Here is a 10,804-nt window from a genome sequence, read left to right as displayed (position 1 = left end):
GTTATGTTGTGCCCATCACTAGTCGTGACTAACTGACAGGTGTCAGGAACGCATTCTCTGAACGGCCGAAGTATAAGTGTGAGCACTTTTACACGATTTTTAGAGCATTAGTGTTAGTATTTTTTATCTTTTTATAAATGATTACGGAATGAACGAAATAATGTTTAATTAACTTAATTGTAATACACAAAAATAATTAAATATTTTTTAGAATGCATATAGATACTATACATAATTGAAAATTTGTACATATATATATACATATATCAATTTCTCCTCGCGATTCGTGTACCTTTTACCATGCCTCGATTTTTGTATATTTATAGATGCATTAGGTCATGAGTTAAACGCGCTGACGTAGGGCATGTCGGCCCACTAGTGGTGCTGCTGTAAGATAAATCATCGGAAAGACTTTAAATAGTGATGTAAACCATTGAATATTTACCTTTATGAAATCTTTTGCAGGCTTGCATCGACGACAACTTTGATATGGTGCAGTTCTTGGTAGAAAACGGCGCAGATGTGAATCGTGGTGATAACGAAGGCTGGACCCCATTGCACGCTACCGCATCCTGCGGCTTTCTAAGCATTGCTAGGTAACACTTTCTTTCTATTTTTGCGTTTGTTGATATAAACGGTAAACAGCAACTTTCGAATATTATTTTCAATATCGATCTGATTTCATACAACTTTGAACATATCCACATGTTAAAATATTTATTAGAAATATATTACACCTTAAATAATGATTTATTCAAATCTGCACTGACCCGAATATGATTTTAAATTTTTAAGCTGCAATAAGCGATGAAAAAATTTCATTTTTGAAACTCACTTACCGAAGTTATTACTGAACCTATACTGTATCACAAGAAACAGGAATTGCTAATTTCTATGAATTTTACATTCTATGAATTATAAACATGATCGGAGGTCGCTCAAATTGTTACTTCTAATTTAATGACATTTCATTGTGGATAATCTGTCATAGTAAACAACGCTGACTCAGTTGACCCTTAGTACTCCTAATCATGTCCTTGTGAATACCTCCTTATTAGTTATTTTTAAATACTGTACATTAGCCGTTTTACAGTTTTTTTTTTACATTTGAGCTCAAGAATAACATTTTATAGTCTTGTCGTTAAAGCATTCAGCCAAATTTGTGTTTTTTATTTTGTTTAAAAATAAACGATTTAATTCGATTTAATCCAACAATAAAGTGATGCGGGACTCGACCTGAAATCTCGCTCAACCATTTTAGTCGTCTCACTCTCTATAATCTCTTTTTTTATTATATTTTATGTATTTTTCACGATTCTCTCACTCACTTACTCACTTTACCTCGACAGATTTGATAAATTATTTATTAGAAAATTGATAAAAATTATATTTAACAGCTGGTCCCATATAAGTCGAAGTAGCTACGTAAAATATTTAATAATTTTAAATGTTTACTTTTTGAAGGTGGTTAAATATTTTGTGAAGAATAGTCGTACCTTTTAGGGGATTATTTCTTTCGATCTCTTAAGAGATATTATGAGTAAAATTGTATAAAGTCAATTAAAAAGAATAACGAAGTACCTAGTAACAAAAGTATAAAATTTTGAGACCCTTCGTAAAATATTGTTTCTTTGCTAAGTTACCACTAAATATAAATCAGCCGAATGCGAGTTGGAATCGGTTACGATGGTTCCCGTGCCTTTTCCCTGGTATCAGACTGACCATGTATAGCAGTTTTAGTAATACGGTTTCAATTGGTACCGTTAAAGAGTATGGATTCCTAAAAAATGCCTTCCGTCGTTCAGGGCTCGTGTATTGATTTATTAATGTTCTGTCTATTTTCAAACACAGTTTGTATCAATATAAAACATAAAATAATATCTAAGATGCACATATTCTAGTTTGTATCTTATGGACGGTTAATTTTTTTCTAGAACAACTTAGGAACAATTATTTACCCTTCGCTTGCGTTCCTTGACATTTTCATGTGATTTAATTCACCTGTTACATATTATTATCGAAATCGTAGAAATGTGTAAATTGCTAGGCATCTAAATCCACAACGAGCAACATCATCACCCTAAAACTAGGTAAAATCTTTATTTCAATATGAGAATGAAATATCTATTGCCACATGTTTCTTAAGGAAGGAAGGTAAAATCTCTTTTTAGTTCAGATGGAATGTATTGATTTGTAACATAAAATCCTATATGAGTCTATGATAGGGTCTTGCATTTACTCCAGCCCTCGTTTTCCTCAATACAATATAAGTAGGATGACGTTAAGCATATAGCGGAAGTTTTGAAGAGGAGTTGTCTTAAATGAGAGCGGATGTACTTTGTTAAAAACTACAAGAACAATGTTAATAGTGTGTAAAAAAAATTGCTTTTAAAAGGGTTTTCGTTCGTCAGTGAAGATCTTTGCTTAACACTTATCAGCCCTTAGTTCCAAGCCACTAGATCGATTCTGATCGATAATAATCGAAGTTTGTAGAATAAAATTTAATGCTCATAAGACGGAATTCCATAGCTATGACATAGACAGCTTAGGCGACCCACAAACTAAACTCAGTAATTGAATTTATTCTACTCTTATAGTATCAGTTGTTTATGTTTCCATATTAAAAATATTAAAATACTTTGTATTGAAATGTAACTCTTGTCAATTTCAGATACCTTTTGGAAAACGGCGCGGATGTGGCAGCCGTGAACTATGACGGCGAGCTGGCTGTCGATATCGCTGATAGTGATGAAATGGAAGAACTTCTACAAAAGGCGATTGATGAGAAAGGTACCTTAACCTTGATTAGAACATATCTATCTGATAAAACTGAAACTCGTTCCTACAACTCCACTGAAATTCCTGCAGTAAATTAGTTTATGTCGATATTAATCACAACAAGACCTAATGTGTATTATTCAGAAGGATTTTTTTTTTAATAAATACAGGTTACCCATGAATGATTTTTACTTCATTGTTTTTAATGTTTTTAGGCATAGATTGTGAGAAGTCGCGTAGTGCCGAAGTGACGACACTCAGGAATGACGCTAAGAACTGGGCAGCGAATGGTTATGTAGAGGTTCGTGATCCCAAGACTGGTGGAACACCTCTACACGTCGCGGCTGCTAAGGGATATGTTGATGTAAGATTTCAAAATATGTACATACTTACCATTATTTATGATAATCTTCTTTATTCGAACATTATTTTAGATTCCTTCGCTTTCGTAAAAGTGTCTGGTGATATGATATTGCCAAGTATATAATGTAATAAGACGACGATATACTTTTTAAAGTGCGTATCTAAAGAAAAAGAATCAGCGCATATATTCCATATAAAGTTCAAGTGGAAAATTGCATTTATAAAGAGTAAGAATGTTACCTCCTATGCAAATTGGAAATCAATATTGGACAAATTATTATATTAGACTTAATTTTAAATTCAGAAACGACTTTGAAGTAGTATGTGGAATAGAATATTATAAAGACCCGACGTTACCGACTCTAATTTATTGATTTTTTCTAAATGTGGATGAGAACGAACATTTGTTGTTTATCGACAATGTAATGAGGTGCATACAATATATTCATCCGTGTAGTTAGGTTTTCTGACATGTGATTTTATACTTCAATTGAATGCACTCAGAGATTTCGTATGCTTTCCTTGCAACATTATTTAACATGCAAATTTCATATCGTTTAGTAATCAAACTCAAAAAATATATATTTGAATATTATTTCAATTGATTTAATGTCTTTTTATAAATAGCTAAACCATAAACGTTATAAATAATTTTTGCGCGGGCGGTCGTGTGAAAGCTCATTTTATTAACGTTGTTTTATGACCATTTAAAGTTTTATTCCTGTTGAGTTATGTTTAGTGTTCATTTTATATCTTTAAGCTCACATATATAAATCTTTGCAAAACTGCAATAATTTTTGTATGTCACTATTTTTTGTTTGAAATTTTTTTTTTTTATATAATATGAACTGTTAGAAAAAACTATTTTTGTGTGAAACTAAACTAAACTAAATTTTATATGTATAAAATACCTGTAACTTTAGGCCTTTTTTAAGTTCTGTCCATGTAAATCATCATCAGAAATGTCAGTCTGTTCTGCAATGTATATATTTATTATAAAAGTACGACGAGAACGGGAACGATGCGGAGAAAACGCCCAGGATTGCTTATCATTTGCTTTGACTAAAAAGATAGTAATTACAAATAAGACTATCTGAATATCAAACAATTTAATGAACGAATGAATTTCACTTATTGGCTTGGGTTCATGTCAAAATTTTAATTCAAATACTAAATAAATAACTGTATTTATATAAATCAATTTCATAGATGCTTATTGTTTTTTTTTTATTAGTGTTACGTTTTGTTGAATTAAGGTGGCGAAAACACTGCTAGAAGATTGCAATGCTGAACCGGATTCCGTCGATTACGAGGGCTGGACACCGTTACATGCAGCTGCGTTGTGGGGACAGAAGGATGCTGCTGCGATACTGTTGAAGTTTGGCGCTGATCCTAATGTGAAGAACTATTCGGTGAGTGTTTGAACATGTGGCTAAAAGAGATGAGCAATTAATTGTTAATTTTTTGAAACTGTTAATATTTATGTGTATTACATGTAAACCATTTTCAACTTAGTTTATAAGGAGGAGGTGCTCAATTTTACTGCATTTTTCTTGTTCCAACATAAATCTTTACGGGGTAATCGATTTTGATGATTAAATTTTGTTTTGAGAGCTTGGTGTTTCCCAATGATTCCATTTAAGTTTGTTCTAGTTCTAACAATTTGAAAGGCGTTTAGTTTTTTGTTAAAACAATTGTTACGTTATTCAAAAACGAAAGATTCACACATTACATATGTTTTATATATAAAAAAGTTATCAATATTTGGTAAAACAAAACTGATAATATAAATGATGATATTTAGGTATGTATAATATAGTCATTCAATCAATTCAATGAAATTTAAATTTTCAATATTATCTAGGGCCAAACTTGCATGGATCTCGTCGATCCCAGTATATCGTCGTGGCTCGCAGAGGCGTCGCTCAAGGCGCCACGCCGCGTCAACAATAACAACAACAACAACAACAACAAACGTAAACGAAGTCCGCCCAAGCACGACGTCAAGCGCGTCGAGCTGCAGATCACCGGCCAGCCGGACACCATCGTCAACGGTCAGTACCAATGCGTTTCGCACGTTGTCAATAACCAACCCCATCCACGCCCATCGTAACCTCGCACCCGCCCAGTTCTACTAATCGACACCGGTTTCGCAAAGCTACGGTGTGTAGTACTATACCGTAATGGCTATATTGCTGGTGGATACCACGCTGTTATTATTAGTGAAATTGGGCTCGATCATGACTCATGTGCCATCATATATCATCGGAACGCAGAGAAGCCGCCGGCGCCGGAGATAATAACAAAGGTGTCGGAGGGCAAACCGCCGAAGGTGCGCGCGCCGTCGCCGGAGAGCGCGGCGGGCGGCGACGCGGCGGCCGACGACGACGCGCCCTCCTGGCGCCGCTCCGCCTCCTTCCGCAACCGCCTGCAGGACAAAGCGCGTAAGTGCCGCTTACCCACGTGACACGCCCTTCACCCGCACACCCGTATCACCCTGCACATATCCTGCCCCGCCGCTCACCGCTCACCGCTCACCGCTCACCTATCTGACGTCCCGCTGGGTACGCTCGCCGCTCACCGCTCACCGCTCACCTACCCGCTGAATTGTAGTACAATGAACCATGGACAATCACTTATACGACCCCGAACCGATCAGTTACTGCTATAGTGAATAGTGGAGTGGAGGACACGCTCACGTACCCCATTGACTTGTACGTGTGTACGGACACATACTTGTGTAAAGTTCTCACCAAGTACATATTGGTTTACTGATGCGGGAGATATGCTATCACGTATTTCTCCTTATCCCACTAGATGACGTTTCACCTATTTGGTATACCTTCCTAGCTCGCTAGCCCACCCTCTTGCAACTACAACTCATTCGGCCATGCGCTATCTACTGTAGTAGTAAACCAATGTTCAGCTCCATAAATGTTGTATTATGTCATACAAATTTGTAAGTAGACAATATGTGATGTGTTGAAATCGGCCACGAGTGTATTTATATATTGTTATTTTTTTTCTTGCAAGTCGATTCTAATAAAAATATAAAAACTTGGATTAAATTTTCCTTTTAAAGCAATTGGTATAATATGGCCATGTCAAAAAATGGTTAATTATATTAAATAATATAATTTATTTAATTGAAAAAATATAGAACAATTTTCTTAAATGAATTGAACTGCACTGTCTTGGTAAACATATATGTAACAATATAGTTTTCACTTCACCCATGCCATAATCCAATAGTTTATGCTATATGTGTATGATTATCATGCTACTTTTACCTGACTGATACCGATTCATACAATATGGTCCTAGAAAAGCCGCGATCTTTATTTGACATCACATGGCATTGTATTTCGCTAGAGATCTATTGGAATGTTCTTCATATAGTGATAAAATAATAATTCTTTCCAGGTGAAAATAAGCAGACCAATAATAATGTGGATAACGATACAATACTGCGAAGGACGCACAGCTTTGAAAACGATAAGACGTAAGTGAGATTCAGTGTTTACACAATTTTCGTATTTTTTATTTGCTGAATAATAAGTGTATAGAAAGCACATTCTTTTGGCATGCGTTTGTCGATGTTCAAAATCATTCTCTTGTAAATAAAGTACTCTGTACTGATATTTTTATTAACGCTATATAATCAAACTAATACAGATTAACTAAATTTTAAAATTTTAATCATATAACTGCTGTAACAGTTATTAATATTCACAAAATGTCAGTACAGGTGTTAATAATACATTTATAATAAATTGTTAACGAGCAAGCATTTTTAAGCCATAAATTTAATGAGTTTACAAATCGATTCATAGGATTTTTAAGAGCATTTATACCTGTGAATTCAGTCGTCAGTACCTCAAAATTCGTAACGGTTAAATATATCCATCAACATTTATTAGAAGAAAAAATCTAAAACAATCTAGGTACATACATATTACATATCAACGTTTTAATTTGTACCTAAGAATTATTATAGCATTGTATATCACAAAGGTAACAAACAGAAAATCGTTAAAAAGAAAAACTTTGGACGAATTGCATATTCCAATGCATTTCATAAAATAATGTTGAAGATACGACTAATGAAATTCCTTTTATTTCACAAATACGTGTTTTTCGCCACAAAACCCTCGTAAAATTAGAAAAAAAACAAGTCCACATGTCAAGGTTCATTCCGCACATCAAATCGCCCCCACAATAACGTGCGCATGGTGTGTCTGTGTGAACAGTTTCTACCAGCGCTACCGCGACGTGACGGCGCGCATAAAGGCCTCGTCGTGCCCCTCTATACCACCGCTGCCTCAGTCCACGCTGGCCGCGCTCGAACTGAGGAAAAAGGGCCAGGAGACTAACAATGCGACAGAGACTAACGACGACGTTCACACAAGGTGCCGCGGCTTATCATTGCTCATGACTGCAAATTTTAAATTGCTAGTATCGGCTGACGCGGTGTTCCATTTTCAATATTTTGAAATTCGAGGGCTATCGATTTATATTGTGATTGGTTCATGCGGGAGTGTTCTGTTTTTGAAATGAACGAATTTGGAACGCAATTTTTTTTTTCTTTGTGCTTTTTGAATCCGTTGTAGATGGATATTGAAATAATTTTTTTTAATGCACACTTTTTATTCGTAGAATTGTTTAAAATTCCTATAATTACAGTTTAAGTTGAATGATGTTAAAATTTGTAGTCAAAAATCAAAACACAGGGTTCACATACAGTAAACTTTAACTATATAGTAAAGCTTTTATGAACGAAAAAAAAAATTCTAAGTTGTATTTTTGGTGATAAAAAATAAAGTTTACCGTGTGTTGCTATTCTTATATTTCCATAAATTAATTTTTATTAACGTGCATAATGCATATTCATATTCGCCACCGAAATCACTTTCTAATGCCACATTTATTTTCGTGCTACTCAAGCTTTTTTTATAGACATGTTGTGTGTCGTATTTAGTGATAGTGAATTTTATAATTTGTAATATATATGATTTTGTAAGATAATTCGTTTTAATTAATTTTTATTATTAATAAATTTATTACATATTTTGTGTGTATAGGGTAACTGCAAATGAAAGGAGAGAAAGGGAGTCAAACACATGGAGTACACCGTCTAGCACGAGCTCGAATGCAAACAGTACAAACACTACAACTACCACACAGACCACTGTTAGAAGGTACGCACGAATTTTTAATATAATTTTTATTATAGATGCAGTAAATATACTATTGTAAATATCTCGTCAATATATAGAGAAAATATGAGTAGTTATGTAGTCGTGAGGTGGTCGTTTAGTTACATATGACTTCATAAAAATAAATTTTAAAATGTTTAGGAGATTAATTATATAGCGTATTATATTTGAGTTTTTTTAGAGAAGTTAAGTATGGGCAGTTTAATATGTTGGAATAATATTTATTTTCAGACATTGTCGATTGAAGTATTTATTATATGTAAATGTATTGAGATTATATAATTTATATTTTTATGTAAATGAATCCTGAAGTCCTGTCGACTCAAAATTGTCAATATAAATTAATAATTCACAAATTTCGTAACGTGATCTCATCGGTGTAGGTACCTATATACATTTATAATATGAATACATATTATGTAGGTATACAATAGAACTATTTTGCATATTGTAAGTGTAAATTTAATGGAGTATATTTATGTATATGGCAGCGGTTCGGAAAGCGTAGAGTCGAACAGTAGCAATTCAACACCAAGCTCTGCGACGCCCACCAAACTGTCGCCTGGGAACATTTTCAAGAATTTCTTCAAGTACTCAAGCTCTAGTAGTAATAACGGCTGCTTGAACACAAGATGCTTTCATATTTTTCTTGTTTGTCTTTGTATGCACTCAGTACTAAAGGCGCATACGCATATAACGTTGTCTAACTTTAGCGTTGGCTTATGTGTAGGCATAGCTCCAACGGGTTGAAGACATTTTAATCGATTTCCAAAAAATTAAATCAGGAGATTCTATTTTCGATTGTATGTGTAAAAAAAAATAAGTAGAATCAAATAAAAAACATATGGTGTTCTATTTAAAGAAGAAGTTTTTACCTCTTTAAGTCCATTACTGTATTTCTGTAATTGTTACGAAGCACACTAAGACTAATTCTATCGAATTGTGTGATTTACATCGTCTTTTGTTCAAGCAGCGCATAATTTTTGTGTGAAATTTATTTATTTAGATATTATAGAGCTTCATTTGATTTTGTGCTCGGACATTTGTTTTGCTGCGTAGATCTTTATTATTATTGTTTATTTTAAGTTATATGATTAACATTATTTGCATGTTTAGAGTAGTCATAGATCTATTGTTATTTATATTGCATGTTACTTAATTAGTTATTTAATTTTATTTATAATACTCGTTTTTCGCGATATTTATGCGTTTATAATATTATGCAAAATGCATGAATATAGTATTTTTTTGTATTTTAAATAACTGAAGGTGCTATGTTAATATTTTATTCGCATCATTTAAAAAAAAAGCTGTAAAACCACCCTGTATAGAGCAATTGCAACGTTCAATACTAGAAATTTCCCGCTGAAAACTATTTGTTCAAATATAATTGCTAAAGCCACTCCGGTCACGTAATTCGCTTGAACACCCTCGTTGCGACGGATGTTCAAATTTTTATTTTGGCTTTTCATCTAGCTATACGTGTTATACAACCACGTAATATTTGTTTTAATATTATAATCTATTGTACACACGCACGCACACTAACAAGTGTACACCAATAGGTCGTTCGTGCCACCCGTACGCGATGAAGAGAGCGAGACGCAAAGGAAGGCGCACGCAAAGCGCGTACGCGAAACTAGGAGGTCGACCCAAGGGGTAACGCTCGATGAGATCAAGTCCGCCGAACAGCTGGTGAAGAAGAAAACGAATAACGGAACGACGGAAGCTCCGCCCACCGGCTTGAAGAAGACCGACGATAGTCCAGTTGAGAATAGTACAGTGCGTATATGCTTTTTTTTTAAATAAAGTGGTATTGTAAATAAAGTGATGCGTAGATCCTGAGGCATCTAGCTTACATACTCCGCTTGATATATGAAATTAGGATAAGATTTATATCAGGCCTATATGTTTATTATATTTATTCAAGTTTGCCATATAGCGTAGTGGTTTTTTGGAAAATAGTATAAAATTTAACGATGTTATCACCTTTTATTGCAACTTACTGTAATATACTACACGAAATAAAGAAGCTAAGTAGGTATCTTAACTATAGTCATTTTTAACCACATGTAACAGTATTTTGTAATCTGTGCTCTAAACACAGTTTTGATAAGATTTTTTTTTTTGTGCAAATACAATAGTAAATGAGAGTAACATTAGTTCTGTCCTATTTACAGACCCCGTCGAACAATCACTTGTTTTTATTACCTATTTGTATTGACATGTACATAATTTACATATGTCTATAACATTTGTGTTAATCTGTCGCATTGCATAATAATTCATTTTTTGTGTAAAAATTTAGCAATTTTTTCCAGACAGGTTGCAGTTAGCATATATATCGCTGATAACTGGACCACGTTAGAAATTAATTATATTTTTATTTTAGATTTTCATTGATACTCTTAAATTTCCTACGAAAATAGTCTACATGTCCCTTTTGA

General features: G+C 33.9%; 1 protein-coding gene across 8 annotated transcripts in view; it reads left to right on the top strand.

Moving 5' to 3' along the window:
• Nucleotides 1–10,804, top strand: part of LOC119835415 (protein phosphatase 1 regulatory subunit 12A) — a 39,875-nt gene that overhangs the window by 10,125 nt on the left and 18,946 nt on the right. For 3 of the 8 annotated variants that reach the window (XM_038360194.1, XM_038360193.1, XM_038360196.1), the window contains exons 2-12: nt 466–596; nt 2,672–2,790; nt 2,994–3,142; nt 4,398–4,553; nt 5,006–5,195; nt 5,418–5,585; nt 6,565–6,643; nt 7,392–7,550; nt 8,223–8,339; nt 8,849–8,947; nt 9,923–10,139. In XM_038360194.1, the coding sequence (XP_038216122.1) occupies nt 466–596; nt 2,672–2,790; nt 2,994–3,142; nt 4,398–4,553; nt 5,006–5,195; nt 5,418–5,585; nt 6,565–6,643; nt 7,392–7,550; nt 8,223–8,339; nt 8,849–8,947; nt 9,923–10,139 (1,584 nt within the window). The remainder of the gene's footprint in view (nt 1–465; nt 597–2,671; nt 2,791–2,993; nt 3,143–4,397; nt 4,554–5,005; nt 5,196–5,417; nt 5,586–6,564; nt 6,644–7,391; nt 7,551–8,222; nt 8,340–8,848; nt 8,948–9,922; nt 10,140–10,804) is intronic. The other 5 variants (XM_038360198.1, XM_038360197.1, XM_038360195.1 and 2 more) reach the window with 5 other exon arrangements.

The sequence above is a fragment of the Zerene cesonia genome, chromosome Z (genome assembly GCF_012273895.1).
Source record: "Zerene cesonia ecotype Mississippi chromosome Z, Zerene_cesonia_1.1, whole genome shotgun sequence".
NCBI lineage: Eukaryota > Metazoa > Arthropoda > Insecta > Lepidoptera > Pieridae > Zerene > Zerene cesonia.
Note: the sequence above shows the minus strand (reverse complement) of the source record. Positions and strands in the feature narration are given on the sequence as shown.